The sequence below is a fragment of the Syngnathus leptorhynchus genome, chromosome 4, assembly GCF_054491065.1.
Source record: "Syngnathus leptorhynchus isolate UIUO chromosome 4, UIUO_Slep, whole genome shotgun sequence".
NCBI classification, from domain to species: Eukaryota; Metazoa; Chordata; class Actinopteri; order Syngnathiformes; family Syngnathidae; genus Syngnathus; species Syngnathus leptorhynchus.
The window spans coordinates 717314-738625 of NC_141198.1; the positions used below are offsets into that span (position 1 = coordinate 717314).

The window sequence follows — 21312 nt, forward strand, 5'->3', positions numbered from 1 at the left end:
GCCAAAAAACAAAAACTAAAATATTCAGAGCTAGGTTTGACGACAAAGGTTTTTTCACAAAGACTAGGTTCTGATCACCGGTGGCGACGAGACTCACTACAGATCAGAGGTCGACCTTTTGGCCGCATGGTGCAAGGACAACAACCTTCTGCTGAACGTCAACAAGACCAAGGAGATTATCATTGACTTCTGGAAGAGTCACACCCACCACCTGCCGCTGACCGTCGACGGTGCTGTGGTGGAGAGAGTGAGCAGCACCAGATTCCTGGGGGTGCACATCAGTGAGGACCTCTCCTGGACCACCAACGCTGCGTCGCTGGCAAAGAAAGCTCAGCGCCGCCTGTACTTTCTGCGGAAACTCAGGCGAGCAAGTGCTCCTCCCGCCGTCATGACCATTTCTACCGTGGCACCATTGAGAGCATCCTCTCCGGTTGTATCGCTGTGTGGGGTGGTGGCTGCTCTGAGTACAACATGAAGGCCCTGCAGCGCATAGTGACCACTGCGAGTAAAATCATCGGGGCTCCACTCCCCTCCCTGAAGGAAGTTTACGCCTCCCGTCTCACCCGCAAAGCGGCCGCGATTGTGTGTGATGTGAGTCACCCCGCTCACTCTTTGTTTGTACTTCTGCCCTCTAGGAAGAGGGCACCACCTGACTCAGAGACAGCTTCGTACTCAAAGCTGTCCGGATTCCTGGATTCCCTTCCCCCTCCACCCTCTGCTACATGGCTGCCTGTTCTTTTGCGCTATGATCTGGCTGTCTGCTATTAGCGCGCTTGCTCCATTTTGCTGCTCTTATTTGTCTATTTATGTATTTATTCTTTATTTATTTGGGTTATTTGCTTATTACTTATTCGTTGCACTTGTCTGTTCGTTTGTACTCTTTGTGCTATGTGATGTGAGTGTTGTGTACTGTGTCTAGTCACCATGGGACGGTGGAAAACGTAATTTCGATCTCTTTGTGTGCCTTAACATGTGAAGAAATTGACAATAAAGCGGACTTTGACTTTGAAAAGTTATCATTAAACTCACGTGATCGCTGGTGCTCTGGACGGGACAAGACGCACTGACACAAGACAAGGAGAAGACTGACTGAATACACAAAGAAGGGTAAGGGCACAAGTGCAGACAATTCGGATGAATAACACAGGTGCACACAATTAGGTCCAGGGAAGACAAGTAGATTGACACACAAAGGAAGGACCCACGAATTGAAACGATAGGAAAGTTACTTGAATTGGCTCTGGCTTTTGCCGTGAGGCGCGGATAGCACGCTTTCCAAATTGAGGATGTGTGTGTGTGTGAGAGAGAGAGAGAGAGAGAGAGAGAGAGAGAGAGAGAGAGAGAGAGAGAGAGAGAGAGAGAGAGAGAGAGAGAGAGAGAGACAGAGACAGAGACAGAGACAGAGAGACAGAATCATCCATCCATACAACACATTTCTCATTTGAAATTTCACCAAGGCACAACAATAATGGATTTGGTGGAACTTGCTATCCAACTCTGATGATTTGTGTCGACTTCCCCTTTAACTGGCTTGGGGTATTTGGTGAGCTTATTGAATTGTATCGACCAAAGTCAAAGTCAAACTCCGCTTTATTGTCCATTTCTTCACGTCAAGGCACGCACAGAGATCGAAATTACGTTTCCCACCGTCTCACGGTGACTAGACACAGTACACAACACTCACATCAAATGGCACAAAGAGTAAAAATGAACAGACAAGAGCAACGGAGAAGTAATAAGCAAATAACCCAAATAATAAACAATAAATAAATAAATAGACAAATAAGAGCAGCAAAATGGAGAAAGCGCGCTAATAGCAGACAGCCAGATCATAGCGCAAAAGAACAAGACGTCATGTAGCAGAGGGTGGAGGGGGGAGGGAATTCAGGATCCGGACAGCTTGGAGCACGAAGCTGTCTGAGTCTGGTGGTGCGGGAGCGCAGGCATCTTTACCTCTTCCTAGAGGGCAGAAGTACAAACAAAGAGTGAGCGGGGTGACTCACATCACACACAATCGCGGCCGCTTTGCGGGTGAGACGGGAGGCGTAAACTTCCTTCCTTCAGGGAGGGCAAGCCAGTTTTTAGCTGCTAACATAACTTGTCACCTGGTTGAATGGCGTCGTGTAAACCTTTTTGACAAGAGGTCCTCCTCTGGTCTCTTGAAGTAAAGAAACAACATGCATGAGACAAGTGGCGTGTCACAATATCTAATTTTTGGTCTGCATTGACGGACACACATTACAGGCTGGCCGTGTTTCTGGCACTCGGTACTTGATCCGGTTGGAGATGATTACAAAGACAGGGGATTGATTCGGGACAGACAGATGGACTGTTCTGTTTCAGAGACGGAATGCCCATCTCTGCCTATTATGAAAGTGCCTGTTATGTAAGTGCCAATGTTCAGCCCACTTCAGAGTCACTTTAATGTATTGGCAAAACCCAATTCTGACGGTAAGCATAGTTTTACCAACATATCTTAACAGCAAAACACACCTGTCGCTCCAAGTTCTAATTAACTAGTTCACATAGAATATGAGTTCATTCAAATAAGGTGATGTCCACAAAGTTATGTTTCAGATTCAAATGACGAGACATAAAAGTTGAAAGTTGATCCCTTTTATTAACAAAATCATTTGATGTTAAACCCATGTTTAAATAAATAAAAAATAAAGGAATTGCTCTTAGTGGTCCAATACTTTTGGAGGAAAGTGTCTATAAGGTTATTAAAAAATACCTACCATGATTTTCTGACTATAAGTCGCAGTTTTTTTCTTAGTTTGGGTGGGGGGTGACTTACACAGAGGAGCGACTTATATGTGAATTTTTTCACAAATTTTCAAAATTCAAAAATCTGCAATGTAGTGAAACTGCGAAAAACGAACCGCGATGTAGCAAAGGATTACTGTCATTTGAACTGCAAGTGACATCATCCGTGCCGCGCAGCAGTTGTTTACATAAAGGCCAAAGGATTCGATCACGGGATAACGAAGATGACGAAGGGCCCCACCTACTACCGGCATCATTAGCGGCTTTGTTTGTAAGTGACACGGAGGACAAAGAGTTTGAAGGATTTAATGATTTGGAGTGACACAGAAGGTTTGAAAAACTATTATGGCTTTTGCGTAGTCCTACTCTACGGAGCTCTCTTTCACCTCCGTGGATGGAAGTTGGGGGCCGGCGCTCAGCCGGGTGGCTGTCCGTGGACGGTGGATGGGGCTCGGGCATGGCTTTTACGCACGCCCGGTCCTATTCTATGGAGCTATCTTCCACCTCCGTGGCTAGAAATGCCACCTCCGAGGATGGAAGTCCACACCGCCGCACGCCTGGATGTCGACTTTGTTCACGCTACAATATAGTTATATACAAGATCTGTGGAATAACGATGAGGCTGACGTCAGGGCGCACGCACGCCGTTGTTGACAAAGAACGAGGAATTTGATCGATGGATTTAATGATTTGGAGTGACACAGATGGTTTGATAATATTGTTGTAATATGAATGTTATTTGAAAGATATTTTATATATCGTTATATGGGTCTGTGGAATAATTACAAATGCAACTTACGAGTCCGATGGCCGCGGCGCATATGCGGCACATAAGCGGCATTGTTTACATAAAGGACGATCGATGGATTTAATGAATTGGAGTGACACAGATGGTTTTATAAACGTGTTATTTATGTAATAGTTATTAGAATAACTGAATGTTACGTCAGGCCCGTTCTCAGCTCTTCGTTTGTGTTTATGTCACGTTAGCAAAGCTATCGTTTAGCTTGTTTTTGCTCGTTCATGTCTGTTCATGGTGTTAGATTTTGTCGAATACATTTCCCCCGAAATGCGACCTATACTCCAGAGCGACTTATATATTGTTTTTTTCACGTTATTGTGCATTTTATGGCTAATGCGACCTATATTCCTGAGCGACTTTTAGTCCGAAAAATACGGTAGTCACTATTCTGTGCGTTTCAAAGACGACTCTTTTCTACATATACATAGTCCTTTTTCCCCCCAGGAAGTTGCGGCAAACCTTTCCTGTTCTATTATCATTAAAAAAACAAAACGATAAACCATGGTATGAATAATACTTTTTACACTACACCATGGGTGTCCAAACCTTTTGCAAGGAGGGCCAGATTTGATAAAGTGAAGGGGCCCGGGGGCCAGTAGTTTTTTCAGACATTTTTTTAACTACAATTTCATCCAAATAAACACTGTTATAAAACAAATTTCATTCTCCCAATTGTCTTTATTTTTTAAATGACAAAATAACCAAATATAAGCCACTCAGGCAGATGTGAACAACTCTAAAAACACAAATTCTGCCTTTCATTCATATCTGAAGAGTCCGATAACATTGAACAAACTGTATGAAATACCTTAAATTTACTTGAGTTTAAAATTATTTTCGCCTCATGAACATTTTAAACAGGAGTTATAAGTAATACATAAAATACGCTAACATTGAACAAACTGTATGAAATACCTTAAATTTACATGAGTTTAAAATTATTTTCGCCTCATGAACATTTCCCACAGGGTTCACGCAGCCGGTTCGCGCCTACCCTTTTTACAACGGGTTTATTTCCGCATTTGACTTGCGCATGCTCCGCATAGCAGGACAGCTGGAGTCATGTTCTCGCTGTGAAATCACGCCGGGTCGCGCGAGATTACATTTCTGTGGCATAAATATAAAATAGCTTTGGTACGTGTGTATTAAAGCGCTGGTCAACAATGGCGGCGGGCCACATACTAAAGATTTTATCACAGAGGCTGCGGGCCTGATGAAATTTGACCACGGGCCGCAATTGGCCCGCGGGACGGACTTTGGACATGCCTGCACTACACTTTCATTCTCTAAATGACATTGTACTAGAGGTCCAATAAAAAAACTGTAGAGTACAGTGGATCTGTTTTCCAAGAATTCATTTGGACTAACAAAAAAATTGCATATTCCTCCTACAGAAACAAATGAACACTATTACCTGTGACAGCGAGTGGGGTGGACAGCGAGCGAGATGTCTTGGATTTTGAACTTGAAATTTCAGAAATGTTGGTCTTTTCTGTTTAAAATAAAAAAGAAACCATGAAGTAATAACATATAAGAAAATATCCCCATATCCAAAACAATTGCATGTTGTGTGCCCTGACCTGGATCGACTTTGTCATACCTAAACTCATCAGTGGGAAGGCTGCCTACGAAGACCTCTATGTGGATGAGCCTCACCTAAGACATGAGCCACTGATGCTAAACAGATGGCTTGACTGTCCTGAAACATGTAAAGTTCAGTCAAAACAGCCCTCTACTGTAAATATTTGTCACTTACAGTAATTAAGCAGGAGGAAAACTACCATAAAATGATAAACATTATTGAGTGACCAGTGAACTATGATACCTGTATATATTTTAACTAATCATTATTGTATACTGAGGATCACAAATGGACTGTTCAGCTTGCATTAGGATTGGATGGCCAACTTGGAGGTGGCCACAATTTTTCACAAGTGCTACTAGGGGGTTACACTGGACGAACACTTGCTAACCAGATGGATGAAAAGAAATATAAATATGGACAAAATACATCTGTATGGAAAAAATATCCATCCATCCATCTTCGTCCGCTTATCCGGGGTCAGGTCGCGGGGGCAGCAGCTTTAGGAGGGACTCCCAGACCTCCCTCTCCCCAGCAACTTCATCCAGCTCATCCCGGGGGATCCCAAGGCGTTCCCAGGCCAGCCGAGAGACATAGTCTCTCCAGCGCGTCCTGGGTCGTCCCCGGGGTCTCCTACCGGTGGGACATGCCCGGAACACCTCCCCAGGGAGGCGTCCAGGAGGCATCCTGATGAGATGCCCGAGCCACCTCATCTGGCTCCTCTCAACGTGGAGGAGCAGCGGCTCTACTCCGAGTCTCTCCCGGATGACCGAGCTTCTCACCCTATCTCTAAGGGAGAGCCCAGACACCCTGCGGAGGAAACTCATTTCGGCCGCTTGTATCGTGGATCTCGTTCTTTCGGTCACGAGCTATGGGTGAGGGTAGGAGCGTAGATTGACCGGTAAATCGAGAGCTTTGCCATTTGGCTCAGCTCTCTCTTCACCACGACGGACCGGTACAGAGTGCGCATTACTGCCGACGCTGCACCGACCCGCCTGTCGATCTCGCGCTCCATCCAACCCTCACTGGTGAACAAGACCCCAAGATACTTGAACTCCTCCACTTGGGGCAGGATCTCATCCCTGATCCGGAGAGGGCATTCCACCCTTTTCCGATCGACAACCATGGACTCGGATTTGGAGGTGCTGACCCTCATCCCGACCGCTTCACACTCGGCTAAGAACCGCTCCAGTGAGAGCTGGAGATCACGGCCTGAAGAAGCCAACAGCACCACGTCATCTGCAAAAAGCAGTGACGCGATGCTGAGGTCCCCAAACCGGACCCCCTCAACGCCTCGGCTGCGCCTAGAAATTCTGTCCGTAAAAATTATGAACAGAATCGGTGACAGAGGGCAGCCTTGGCGGAGTCCAACCCTCACTGGGAACGAATCCGACTTACTGCCGGAAATGCGGACCAAACTCTGGCATCGGTGATACAGGGATCGAACCGCCCTTATCAGTTGGCCCAGCACCCCGTACTCCCGAAACACCCTCCACAGAACCTCCCGAGGGACACGGTCGAACGCCTTCTCCAAGTCCACAAAACACATGTGGACTGATTGGGCGAACTCCTATGCACCCTCGAGGATCCTGCCGAGGGTGTAGAGCTGGTCCACTGGTCCACTGTTCCACGGCCAGGACGAAAGCCACACTGCTCCTCCTGAATCCGAGGCTCGACCTCCCGACGGATCCTCCTCTCCAGCACCCCTGAATAGACCTTACCAGGGAGGCTGAGGAGTGTGATTCCCCTGTAATTGGAACACATCCTCCGGGCCCCCTTCTTAAAGAGGGGAACCACCACCCCAGTCCGCCAATCCAGAGGCACTGTCCCCGATGTCCACGCAATGCTGTAGAGGCGTGTCAGCCATGACAGCCCCACAACATCCAGAGCCTTTAAGAACTCCGGGCGGATCTCATCCACCCCCGGGGCCTTGTCACCGAGGAGCTTTTTAACTACCTCAGTGACTTCGACCTCCGAGATTGGAGAGTCCGCAAAACTCCCACGCCCGGGTTTTTGCCTCAGCAACCGCCGAAGCCGCGTTCCGCTTGGCCATCCGGTACCTGTCAGCTGCCTCCGGAGTCCCGCAGGCCAAAACGGCCCTATAGGACTCCTTCTTCAGCTTGACAGCATCCCTTACCGCCGGTGTCCACCAGCGGGTTCGGGGATTGCCGCCACGACAGGCACCAACAACCATACGGCCACAGCTTCCGTCGGCTGCCTCAACAATGGAGGCGCGGAACATGGTCCACTCGGACTCAATGTCCCCCCGCCTCCCCCGGGACATGGGAAAAGCTCTGCCGGAGGTGGGAGTTGAAGCTCTTCCTGACAGGGGATTCTGCCAGACGTTCCCAGCAGACCCTCACAGAGCGTTTGGGTCTGCCAGGTCGGACCGGCATCTTCCCCCACCATCGGAGCCAACCCACCACCAGGTGGTGATCAGTTGACAGCTCCGCCCCTCTCTTCACCCGAGTGTCCAAAACATGCGGCCGCAAATCCGATGACATGACTACAAAGTCGATCAACGAACTGCGGCCTATAGTGTCCTGGTGCCAAGTGCACACATGGACACCCTTATGCTTGAACATGGTGTTCATTATAGAAAATCTGTGTCGAGCAAAGAAGTCCAATAATTGAACACCGCTCGGGTTCAGATCGGGGGGGGCGTTCCTCACAATCACGCCCTTCCAGGTCTCACTGTCATTGCCCACGTGAGCATTGAAGTCACCCAGTAGAACGATGGAGTCCTTAGAAAGAGCGCTCTCCAGCACTTCCTCCAGGGACTCTAAGAAGGGTGGGTACTCTGAGCTGCCATTCGGTGCATAGACACAAACAACAGTCAGGACCCGTCCCCCCACCCGAAGGCGGAGGGAGGCTACCTTCTCGCTCACCGGGGTGAACCCCAATGTTCAGGCGCCCAGCCGGGGGGCAATAAGTATGCCAACACCTGCTCGACGCCTCTCACCGTGGGCAACTCCAGAGTGGAAGAGAGTCCAGCCCCTCTCAAGAGGGCTTGTATCAGAGCCCAAACTATGTGTGGAGGCAAGTCCGACTATGTCTAGTCGGAACCTTTCTGCCTCACACACCAGCTCGGGCTCCTTTCCAGCCAGAGAGGTGACATTCCATGTCCCCAGAGCCAGCCTCTGCAGCCGGGATCGGACCGCCAAGGTCCTCGCCTTTGGCCACCGCCCAGCTCACTATGCACCCGACCCCTTTGGCCCATCCTAGAGGTGGTGAGCCCATTGGAAGGGGGACCCACGTTTTCTTTTCAGGCTATGCCCGACCGGATCCCCCATGTTCGAAGGCCCGGCCATCAGGCGCTCGCCTTCGAGCCCCACCTCCAGGCCTGGCTCCAGAGAGGGGCCCTGGTGACCCGCGTCCGGGCGAGGGAATACTACGTCCATATATTTTATTCGTCATAAGGGGTCTTCTGAGCCGTGCTTTGTCTTGCCCCTCACCTAGGACCCTTCTGCCATGGGTGACCCTACCCCGGGCATGAAGCCCCAGACAACATGGCTCCTAGGATCATAGGGGCACGCAAACCCCTCCACCACGATAAGGTGACGACTCACGGGAGGGGGAAAAAAAATTTTACTTTTAATATTGTTGTCATGTTTCAAACCGACATGAAGTGCAAAAAAACATTTTGGGCATTTTTTCCATCAAAAATAACGCAAACAAAATAATAGTATTGCGGTTCTAGTATAGGTCAGTATAAGAGTACATCTAAGCTATATCTGCTATCTAGCTGTGAATGGTAATATTGTAATTTTTTGCAGCCTATGAATAGCAAAAGTCTGTGTAGTAATGATGGCCATTAAAAAGCATTGGAACCCAAAATATTTGACAAAAAATACTGATAAAACTTCAATTTACATTTTCCATCAAAAACCCCTGCTTTGAGATAAATAAGACTGTGTCCACTTTCGTTTAACAAAATGTGACCAACTTTATTATTGTGTAGGTATCGACACCCCTCGAGAGCTTTTCAGATTCCTCACGTCTGAAGCGACAAAGTTTGTTATGTACCGTAATTTTTGGACTATGTCACTCCGGAGTATAAATCGCACCAGCCATAAAATGCACAATGCTCCACGGGTAAGGTCACTTGCAGTTCAAATGACAGTAATCCCTTGCTACATCGCGGTTCGTTTATCGCGGTTTCACTACATTGCGGATTTTTGAATTTTGAAAATTTGTGAAAAAAAATCACATATAAGTCGCTCCTGAGTATAAGTCGCCCCCCCCCCCCCCCCCACCCAAACTATGACAAAAACTGCGATTTATAGTCCAAAAATTACGGTAGTTATATGTGACTGTAACTTGTCATCCTCCTACCCCGTTAGATTACCAGGAAGTGAGAAAGGTTTTCTCTTAAAAACTGGCGTTCCCGGATTGCTAAAATCTGTAACTGTCATAGAAAACAGAGTCACACCACCAGTTCCCATAGAGATAAAAGGCTGCTTTTGCTATTCTGGAAGTTCCTCCCACGTTTAATGCAAAGGCTCTTGGGATGTAGAATTAAGGTGAATAAGATTAAATGTTTCGACACTTGGGCAATCACTACCTTTGATGGTAATTTGTATTAATGACCAGGTTCGTTTTTATAGAAATACTGGAACTGATATTTGGTCCAGTAAATAAATAATAATGTATCAACATACTCAAATTAATTTACACGCAAAGAATATTGATAGATGAAGTATAACTGTAAATTGATCTAACTTGACAGATAGATAGACAGACAGCTAGATAGATAGAAAGAACGATGGACGGATTTGCATTTTGGTCACTAACAGTCAATCAAAATGAGCAAAATTTTACTACCTGCAATTGATGGCACAATTTTTTTTTTAAATCATACCTGAAAAGCGCAATGACTCTTATTTCTTCAAAAATTTGTTGCTACTTTTTATGTAGGTTTGCTCCTGTTTGTATTTTGAATATATGTTTTGCATTTGTTTTCTAAATTAGATAGATAGACAGACAGCTACATGGATGGAAAGAACGATGGACGGATATGCATTTTGGTGGCAACAGTCAATCAGAATGAATCAGAATGAGCAACATTTTACTTACTGTAATTGATGGCGGGGTGGCGGCTCGGTGGAGCAGTGGGTACCACGTCCGCCTCACAGTTAGGAGGGTGCGGGTTCGATTCCACCTCCCTGTGTGGAGTTTGCATGTTCTCCCCGTGTCAGCGTGGGTTTTCTCCGGGCACTCCGTTTTCCTCCCACATCCCAAAAACATGCTTGATAGGCCGATTGAGCACTCCAAATTGTCCCTAGGTGTGAGTGCGAGTGCGAATGGTTGTTCGTCTCTGTGTGCCCTGCGATTGGTTGGCAACCAGTTCAGGGTGTCCCCCGCCTACTGCCCGATGACGGCTGGGATAGGCTCCAGCACTCCCGCGACCCCCGTGGGGACTAAGCGGTTCAGAAGATGAATGAATGAATGAATTTCGTGGAACACTTGCAATACCGCCAGTGACCACTCGAGGGCAGCGGACTATCAAAATCTCTGTGATAGACTGACAGCACCAGGCAACTATAACAATTCCAGCATCCAAAAACTTCATTGAACTTAATTAATTATGATGATGATGTTGAATGAAATAAATTATTAAAATGTGTTAAAATTAATTGAATAAATGTTCAATTAATTTGATGTTACTGTTGATGCGGTGGAATGATGCTATTAAATGAGAAATAAAAATGGTAAATTATGATGATGATGTTGAATAAAATAAAAAAAGTGGGAGGAATAAGTTGTTTAATAATAATAAGAAAAAATAAAATAATAAAGTACAATTAGAATTTGCAATGTATTACAGGATTCAAACTTACGAGGTTACGAGTGAGTCTCGGCAAAGTGGCAAGTGTTGAATATGCCATTCTCTACTTACTGAGCTAAACAGTGACTTACTATTTAAGTGGTGGTGAAATGCTAAATCCTGAGAAATAAAATGATTAAAAATAAAAATGGTAAATTAATTATGATGATGATGTTGAATGAAATAAATTATTAAAATGTGTTAAAATTAATTGAATAAATGAATGAATAAAAAATAATGGCCAATGTTAGATTCAAACTCACCCGGGAACATGGGTCGTGTTGAATGTGCCATTAAGAATGAATGGGGGATTTTAAGGCACAAATTTGCTAATTATGCAAAAACGGTAAATGTTATGAACAAATAAAATGGTAGCAATCATGCCGTGAAGTTTTGGAATGTGTGAAAGTTGGAATGGGGTGAATCGGTTAAAGCATGTGGGAGTAGTTAGGTGTAAAAAATGTGGGAGGATTACAATAGTGTGAAGGTCTTCGCCTTCACACTAATGAAGGCCTTCACCTTCACACTAATAAGAAGAAAAAAAATAAAGTAGAATAACAATAGTGTGAAGGCCTTCGCCTTCACACTAATGAGTTATCAAAAGTTGCTTCTCTGCCCAACTCGGTTCAAACTCGAATATATCCAGTACAGGCACAGATAGCAAGTCCCACCCACTGTGAGCTCTTTGCGGCAATCAAAGCCTTTCACTTGTGGTTATTGGAGCACAACAAAGGTAGATGCTAAAGCCAGAGGTGGGTACTCCATTCCACCGACGTAATGGTTCGGCCTTTCTTCCTTGATGGACGCCTATTTTGCGGATGGAACATAAGAAAGTCCAAAAAAGGATAGACTAAGCACAGAAAAAAGTTAGTTTAGATTGTTTTGTCTAGATATACTCTGTACGAGTGACTTTTCATTCATGGTTATATATTGCTGATTTTACCTTAACTTATGTGGCCCTGATTTTTTACAGATTTTAATTTTAATCAACTGTTAATGTTTAATGTCAGGGTGTACCCCGCCTACTGCCCGATGACCGCTGGAATAGGCACCAGCACGCCCGCGACCCCCGTGGGGACAAAGCGATGCGGAAAATGGATGGATGAATGTTTTTTAACCGTACCTTGATGCTTTTCATGTTTTCTTTTTCTTTGATGCCTTCATGTCTTGTGTGAAGCACTTTGGATTGCCTGATTGCTGAAAAGTGCTCTCTAAATAAACTTGCCTTGTTGGGCAAGCCCGCCCCGCCACGAAGCCTTTGCAAGTGCAGCTTTGAGACTTGAAGAGTCAGTTGTCTCTTTCAAAATTTCTGTAGGAATTTTCTAGTTTCACAATACATTCATACAGTAATTAATTATTAAAACCTAAATTTTACAAATGCAGAGAAGGTATTGGCTTTGTGAGCATTATTGCACAATTAATTGCAAAGACCCACAACACTTATACTCTGACAATACTATGACAGCACTACCTGATATATATTGCAAATTCCGTCTTCATTGCTGTTTTCCATGTCTGAGTGAAGTTTAGACGGCACAAGGAAACCCTAGGTGTGACATAATTGGGAAATATCAGGATGTTGAACAATATGAAGACTTTATTTGAAAAGCTGATTCTATTTATGTTTGTATTGTACAAGGGAATAAGCACAATAAATCTCAAGAGCAGTCATGTAAACAATCCAATGTGGATTAAAGATCATATCCCCTAAACCTAGGGACCAAAATAGTCAATAACCAAATAGTCCAGAAACAATGATACCACCTAGTGGACTATCCTATAAGATGTAACCACTTTGAAATCGGGCAAAGGTCAAACGGAGTTTACTAACAAATATTCCTTCTCTGGTGTTACTTGACCAGGAGACAGAATTTTGCATTCACTTCAAAAGCAATGGAAGAAAAGAAAATAAGAATCATCTTACGTGTCGTGAATTCAATTTTCGTGTGTTATGTCCTCAGCACCCATCAAAGGTAGAAGGGGGCAGTTTAGCAGTGATTTAGCGCACGGAAACAACGGCTACCCCAAACAATTTCTGTGGTAGACAACTAAATTCCGTAAGCTTCCATTTAAAATGGACTTTGGTGAATCAGAAAATTATATCTGAGTTTGTTGCTGACAAATGCACTATACGGCGCCTGTTGTGCACTCTTGAATGCCACGAATAACTTTAAAAACTTGAGTAAAATGTTCCGTTGCACAAGAGCAAAACATTTCCGGATATTGAAATAAGTGGTGGAGTTAACAAGTTATTTCAAGCACTGCTAATGTCCCAGCCTGGATTCAGTGATCCGCTACAAAATTAAACGTGAAAATATTTGACAGAAGAGAAAAGTTAAAACACGTGCCGCATTTAATGTAAGACATGGGTAATGAAATTCCTTACTTAAAACACACACACACACACACACGCACACACGCACGCACGCACGCACGCACGCACGCACGCACGCACGCACGCACGCACATATATATATATATATATATATATATATATATATATATATATATATATACACACACACACACACACACACACACACACACACACACACACACACACACACACGCACACACGCACACATTTAAGACGTGACTTTTTCCCAATGAAATCACTGAAATGTTTGTCACGCTCTCACTTACTTCTTCAAAGTAGAATTGAAATACTTAAAATAAAGGAAATATACTTTCATTTGTGTTGAAATACAACTCATGAACATTAGATTTCGTATTTTGCTCCAAATTATGTACATTACATTATTCTGAAGGTAGTCGTCCCGGAAGCTTTACTCCTTTTACTTTTTATAAATTTGGTTCGGTCACAAATGCGTCTACACTAGTATCTTGGATTTTAATTGGTCAACACCGCTGTCCTTCGGCCAATCGCTAAAGGTTTTGTTTGACTGCCGTTCACATTATTTTCATCGGAACGTGTGTTCAAGGTGAGAGGAGTCAGTCGCTGCTTACTTTTACTAAACTACTGACAGTGTTATAATAAAATATTTAGACACTCTGTGTACTGTAAGTGTAATTCACGAAGAGAGTAATTTAACAGCAATACGACACATTGCACTACACTAGTGTGCTTAGCAAGCTAGCTAGCTAAGTAAAGACAGCAGTGGTTTTAATAAGAAAGCAAACATTTTGTTTTCCCTGTCTGCATGTTAAATACTTGTCCATTAGAGCATCCATCCATTTTCTGAACCGCTTAGTCCCCACGGGGGTCGCGGGCGTGCTGGAGCCTATCCCAGCCGTCATCGGGCAATAGGCGGGGGACACCCTGAACTGGTTGCCAACCAATCGCAGGGCACACAGAGACGAACAACCATTCGCACTCGCACCTAGGGACAATTTGGAGTGCTCAATCGGCCTATCAAGCATGTTTTTGGGATGTGGGAGGAAACCGGAGTGCCCGGAGAAAACCCACGCGGACACGGGGAAAACATGCAAACTCCACACAGGGAGGGTCGGAGGTGGAATCGAACCCGCACCCTACTAACTGTGATAATCACGATAATTTGCGCATGATGTATTATAGGGTAATTCCATTCATTCTATTCTAATTATTCTATTCCACTTGTTGCCATTCATACTACAAAATAATACATGGCTCCGTGAGTCTATAAACGTTCACACTGAGTTTGACAGTTTGTGAGGAAACTGAGGTGACATTATTTAGTGGTTATATATTTTTTTGTTTGGTGGTGTGTGTATGATTTTTTCCCAAGTACCGCATTGGCCCGAATATAAGACGAGTTTTTTTGCATTTAAATAAGACTGTAAAAATGGGGGTCGTCTTATATTCGGGGTCTAGACATCCTACCCATTTTCACTTGTGCGCAGCGGTAAGTTAAAGGTTGCTGATATCGACTATGTTGCTGTGATCGTGTGGGTCTTTGACACAAAGTGAGTATCTGCCTTTTATTGTTACTACTGTCCACTCTTGTGCCGTTTGTCCGATCGCGGTTTGCTTCGTGTGCGTGCCATTTGATTGACAGCTCCGGCGCTCACAATCGACTGAGTATGTTGCTGTGATCGTGTGCGTCTTGGACACGAAGTGAGTGTGATGTTTTGCTGACATCAAACAAATAAATCTGTAGGTTTATTTGTACAAGAATACGGTTTTAATACATCCAGCATGCAACTTCACATACACCGACGGCCATTAACTATCACCCTTTCTAGGCGTCCCAAAAACACTTAACATTTCTTATACTCGCGAGAGTTAACTGTGTGTGTACTTCAGGTACCATAGAAATTTCCATACATTACAGTGAGTATATACATTTCATTGTTACTACTGTCCACTGTTGTGCCGTTTGTCGCAGTTTGCTTCGTGTGCGCGCCGTTTGATTGACAGCTCCGGCGCGCTCCTTTAAGTTTGCATCAAGTCAAGTCAAGTTTATTTGTATAGCCCTAAATCACAAGCAGTCTCAAAGGGCTTCACATAGACAATCAATTGACAATTATTCTCAAAGCATCCCCTGATCTTGGGCTCCCAAAAGGGCAAGGAAAAACTCAAAAACCCCTACCAGGGGAAAAATGAGAAACCTTGAGAAGGGACCACAGATGGAAGGATCCCCCTTTCAGGATCACCAGGCTGCAATGGATGCAAAGAGGGCAAATCAAATACATAATATGGAAATCAAAAAGTGGATGTCCAGGCCAAAGCAAAGAGCTGCCGGAGGTGCCTTCGATTGTCCTGGAGTGTCCTCTAGGAGGGTATTCCGCTGCAGTTCCCTCATGCTGAATTGGTCCACGAGAATCTAGATAGCCGTCTTCAGCTTGGGTGTCACCTAACCACCTCCCCAGCCGGGGAGGGGTGGGGGGAGTGGGGTCGGGGAGAGGGAGCAAAAACAAACTCCAGCCGAATCGGCTACTACAGGTTAATTAAAGGCCATATCATAGAAATACGTCTTTAAACGTGTCTTAAATGTTTCTACTGAGGTAGCAGTTCTAATATCCATTGGCAGGGCATTCCAGAGCTCTGGAGCCCGAATAGAAAATGCTCTAGCCCCTGCAGACATTTTCTTGGACCTCGGTGTCACTAAAAGACTAGCGTTTTGCGAACGAAGGTTACGAGACGGAACATAAGGAAAAACGAACTCGATGAGATATGAAGGCGCTAAGCCATGCAATGATTTATAGGTTAATAGAAGAACCTTGAAGTCACATCTTAAATGGACCGGGAGCCAGTGTAAATTGGCTAATATTGGGGTAATGTGATCAAATTTTCTTGTCCTTGAGAGCAGCCTTGCAGCAGCATTTTGTACTAACTGTAGACTTTTGATGCTGGACTTGGGAAGACCAGAGAATAATGCATTACAGTAGTCCAGGCGCGACGTGATCAATGCATGTATAATAATTTCGGCATCACCGGTCGAGAGGATTGGGCGAGTCTTAGCAATATTACGAAGGTGAAAAAATGCTATTCTGGTTATATTCTTAATGTGCTTTTGAAAGGAGAGCGTTTGGTCAAATATTACCCCGAGATTAGTTACAGTATCACTCCGAGTGATAGTACGGTTATCTAGAGTTATAGCGGTTTCCTTAAATAAATGTTGATAACGAGCTGGACCAATTATCAACATCTCAGTTTTATCTGGGTTCAGACGAACGAAGTTGAAAGACATCCATTGCTTGATCTCCGCAAGGTATGCCTCAAGATTACAACAGTCCCGCGGATCTGTCATTGATAATGGCATACATAATTAGGTGTCATCCGCGTAACATTGAAAACTAATATTATAAATACGTATTATGTTCCCAAGCGGAGTCATATAAATATTAAATGGAATTGGTCCTAGTACCGATCCCTGTGGGACACCACACGTAACTTTATAGAGCTCAGAGGACGCATTGCCATGGACCACTCGGTGCGTCCTGTCTGATAGATACGAATGAAACCAGCCTAGTGCTGACCCCGAAATACCAACACAACCTTTAAGACGCTCTAATAAAATATTGAAGTCAACAGTGTCGAAGGCAGCACTAAGATCGAGTAGTAACAATACTGATGAAGTATTTGAATCCATAGCTAAGAGAAGATCATTAGTCACTTTAGCAAGTGCTGTCTCAGTGGAATGATTAGCTCTAAACCCAGACTGAAAAGATTCATATCGATTATTAGCGACCATGTAATCAATAAGCTGCTGCGCTACTACTTTTTAAAGCAGTTTTGCTATGAATGGGAGATTTGAAACTGGCCTATAGTTACTGAGACAGTCCGGGTCCAGATTTGGTCGCTTAAGTAGCGGTTTAATAATAGCGGTTTTAAAGGCTGTTGGCACTATCCCAGAGGAGATAGACAGATTAATTATATTTAAAACGGACGGTCCTAAGATTTGAAATAATTCTTTAAATAGTTTGGTTGGAAGCGGGTTAAGTAAGCATGTTGTTTGTTTAGCCGCACTAACTAATTGTGTAAGCCTTTCGAGGGACACGCTTTTAAAATTTGAAAGGGTTATTGCATGATCGTCGGCGCCGGTAATCGGCGGTCCCGACTGAGTGATCGGAATGGTCATCTTAATCTCATCCCTAATGGATTCAATCTTTCGAGCAAAAAATTTCATGAACTCGTCAGCCGAGTGAAAGGAGCTATCGGGGGTTGGCTGGCGTAGTGTTAGCTTTGCCACCGTATCAAATAGGTATTTAGGATTGTTCTTATTGAGATTAATGACCTGCGAAAAATAACGAGTTTTTGCTAAAATAAGTGCATCTTTATATTTCAGGAGGCTGTCGCGCCATGCCTGATGGAAAACCTCAAGTTTGGTTAAACGCCATTTGCGCTCATGCTTTCTACTTAATTGTTTAAGTGAACGTGTTTCATCTGTGAACCGGAGTTTTTAGACGTAGCGGCGCCACAGAATCAATGGCATTTAACAATGTAGCATTGAATTCATTTGTAAGATTATCAATAGAGCCGGTATATGAGGGCAATACGGCAGTTGCTGGTGACAGTAGCCCAGATAGCGCAGTCGCAGTCATGGAGTTAATATTACGGCTGCTATAATTCTGATTGCTCTCTTGTCTTTGACTAAGAACTAAAATTTCAAATTTTATTAAGTAGTGATCAGACAAAACAGTAGTGTATGGCAGTACTGTTGTATTAGAGGTTGTCAGTCCTCGGGATAATACCAAATCTAAGGTATTACCATTCTTATGCGTTGCTACCTGTACGCCTTGCGTAAAACCAAACGTATCAATTAGAGTCTGAAACGCCGAAGTAAGTGGCTCTGACGGTAAATTCATGTGGACGTTAAAATCGCCCATGATTATTATATTATCCGCGTTTGTCACTAGATCAGCCACGAATTCTGAAAATTCATCCAGGAAGCTAGCGTAAGCCCCAGGTGGACGGTAAATAACAGCAAGATAAAATGACGGTAAAGCGGTGGATCGGACAGTGAGAACTTCAAATGTTTTAAATATGTTAATCGAACGAGGCGTAAATCTAAGATCGGAATTTGAGATGAGGGCAACACCCTCACCCTTTTTTCGAGGACGCGCCACATGCGAGCTCACAAAATTTGGAGGCGAGGCCTCATTAAGCGGTAGCAGTTCATTAGGTTTTAACCAGGTCTCACAAAGACCAAATATATTTAGATTATGTTCCGTGATGAGGTCATTAACGAGAACCGCTTTTGTATGAAGCGATCTAATATTCATAAAACCAAGTTTAACTGTAATCGGTTGGTCAGGGTTTGTATTTATCAGAGGAGTTTTGAACGAAATGAAAGTAAGGTTGTGTTCTCTAGGCCTGACATCACCTCTCAATTGTTTATTCGCGCGGTGGGACGATACGACCGTAGGAATTTGATAGTAAATATTTGGTACACACGTAATATTATCTGAAACAGGCACCATATCATCAGCTATACCGGTCGGGGTGGAGCGTTTGGATTTGTCTGCCAGCTCAGTAGAAAGTGTGTTCATGTGTACTGTAGCACTATTCAAACTGTGACGCTCTAGTCTACACAAGGAGCTATGTGCATGCTGGAAGTCTAGCCTAGCGCTAGTTAACTTTAACTTAACTGACTCCAAACCCATCCTGACAGGTGGTCTAGTCACCTGTGCTCCGGCCTGCTCTAAGGTGACCTGTCATGAGTGGCTCAAACAGTAATCTATATTTCTAGAAAGAGTGAAGGCGCCTTCACGGTTAGGATGAAGGCCGTCCTTCCTCAGCAGGTCGGGGCGGCCCCAGAAGGAGGACCAGTTATCTATGAAATACAGTCCCTGCTTTTTACAGAACCCAGCCATCCATCGATTAAGGGAGACTAATCTACTAAACCTCTCATCAGAGCCTCTCCCAGGCAGGGGGCCAGAGACAAATACTCGATGCCGACTCATCTTTCTGGCGAGATCACAAGTCCTCGCTATGTTTCTCTTTGTGATCTCAGATTGCCTCATCCTAACATCATTGGCGCCGACGTGTATCACTATATCAGAGTAGCTAGTGTTGTTGGAACTACGCTGTTGACTAGTCCTATTGCGAGTCAGCTCCCTAAGATTAGCTTCTATGTCGGGTGCTCTGCCCCCAGGAATACACATTACCGTGGCTGGATTTTTAAGCGTGATATTTCTGGTAATGGACTATGGTGACTATGACCAAGGTGCGAGGGCCAGTAGACCGAGATGACTTTGGACGGCTATGCGTCTTACCTGGCTCATCGCGATTAGCAAGCCGCTTGGGGCTAATGCTAACGGGGCTAGCGGGCTGACTACAGTCCGCGACTGTGTCCGCCACATCTACTGTTATCGCACTATTCTGCTCTAACTGGCGGACACGTCCCTCTAGCAGGGACAACCTCTCTAACAGAAGGGTGCAGTTGGTGCACGAAGCAGTACAAACCTCTTGTTCCGCAGCCATACTTACGTGTCCGATGATCGACCCATGTCGCATCGCATTGTACAGTGTCCGTACGCAGCAGCACGGCAACAAACGGTCGCCAGCAAATGTAATTTGTTGTCTCAATCGATGACTTATGTTTGGTGTGTTGCCGAGAGTATTTCATTTCTGGTTATTAATTATTATTTTTTTTGCCAATAATTCAGTAAAGCAATCAAAACTGAACCACGTCTTCCCTCCTGTGTTCTGACCGACACCTGGGGGCGAAAAGAGCATAACCATCCGAGCCAACCCCCTATACAGTCCATTATTTTATTTCAATGTTTTTCCTTCTTCAGATTTGTTTCAAGACTACAGTTAGACTTCACTATAATGGTTAATGCAGTTATTGCAATTTTGTTGTTTTATCAGAGTAGATTGGTTTATTTATGTTTCAAAACCAGAAGACATTATTTTACAAATGTGATTGCAGTTTAGTTTACATATTTAAATGTTCAGATATTGAGATGTTTAAGACAGTTTTTGCATGATTTGAATGAGGCAAAATAACACGCTTTTTCTCTCGAATTTATTGTTATAATCATTTGTTTTAGATGTAAATATTTTTTGTATAAAAATTAAATTTGGTGTTCAAAAAGTATTTTTTCAAACTTGACTCTTGAAAAAGAGGAGGTCGTCTTCGGACCAATACGGTAAATTGGGTGTATTGACTCAAAGGTTTGGGAAACAGTGCTTGTACACTTAACTCTTGACATTGATTTCTACAATTTTTGCAGGTTTTCAATTCCTGATATACTGTTGTGGAACAATGGGTGTATTGTCCACATTGATAAGGGGCCTTACAAGAGGAGCAGACAGAATGTCGGAATTCACCAGCAAGCGGGGTTCAAGGACTCACAATAAAGGCAGAGGTTCAAGACCAACTGGAGTAAGGCTCTCCAGCAGAAAGTTTCTGTCAATAAAGGCCATGATTCCCGAGTTTGTGGTACCCAGTCTGGACGGCTTTAAACTCAAACCGTATGTTTCATACCGCTGTCCAAAAGGAACCGAGACTCCAGTGACTGCAGAGAGCCTATTTGCCGAAATAGTGGCTCCTCAGATCAGGAAAGACTTTAACGAGGGGATTTATGACAAAGACCACCTGGAGAAATACGGCTTTGAACCTACACAGGACGGGAAGTTGTTTAAAATGTATCCCAAGAACTATGTGCGTTAAAACAAACTTAATATCTGTGACAGATATATTTGCATGGAAAGACTTCTGATGTCAATTGGTGACATTGGATGCAGACCCTTCGCAGTGACACCATGTTGCAAGTTGGACTTAATACTTTTTATGTAATTTCTCTTCCAATCAAGTACAATAAAGCCAAACTTAATGTATTCTGGTTCAATCAGTTCTAGATAGATGTCGCGAGCCTACAGCATTTAATTTTCATTCACTAATCTCCATCATTGTGGACCTCTGTTCATGAATGACATCTTGA

At 44.1% G+C, this 21312-nt stretch overlaps 1 protein-coding gene and 2 long non-coding RNA genes across 3 annotated transcripts; 1 reads left to right on the plus strand and 2 right to left on the minus strand.

The window, feature by feature from the left end:
* Window positions 1-1398: 1398 nt before the first annotated feature.
* On the minus strand, window positions 1399-5307 carry LOC147057598 (uncharacterized). Its single transcript, XR_015065889.1, has 4 exons — window positions 5169-5307; window positions 2238-5060; window positions 2106-2158; window positions 1399-1959 (listed from the first exon to the last, which is right to left on the minus strand). It is a non-coding gene; the product is annotated as an uncharacterized LOC147057598 (long non-coding RNA).
* A 6723-nt stretch (window positions 5308-12030) lies between these two features.
* Window positions 12031-13272, minus strand: LOC147057599 (uncharacterized). The gene is made up of 3 exons (XR_015065924.1): window positions 12902-13272; window positions 12449-12523; window positions 12031-12286 (listed from the first exon to the last, which is right to left on the minus strand). It is a non-coding gene; the product is annotated as an uncharacterized LOC147057599 (long non-coding RNA).
* Window positions 13273-13785: 513 nt separating this feature from the next.
* mrpl41 (mitochondrial ribosomal protein L41) lies at window positions 13786-21208 on the plus strand. Its single transcript, XM_085908965.1, has 2 exons — window positions 13786-13919; window positions 20602-21208. The coding sequence occupies exon 2, from the start codon at window positions 20634-20636 to the stop codon at window positions 21039-21041; it is 408 nt and encodes a 135-aa protein (XP_085765091.1). The 5' UTR covers window positions 13786-13919; window positions 20602-20633; the 3' UTR covers window positions 21042-21208.
* The last annotated feature ends 104 nt before the right edge of the window (window positions 21209-21312 follow it).

What these genes read in the sequence shown, in the direction of transcription:
- mrpl41 (XM_085908965.1), top strand. Translation starts at nt 20,634, where the DNA reads ATGGGTGTATTGTCCACATTGATAAGGGGCCTTACAAGAGGAGCAGAC.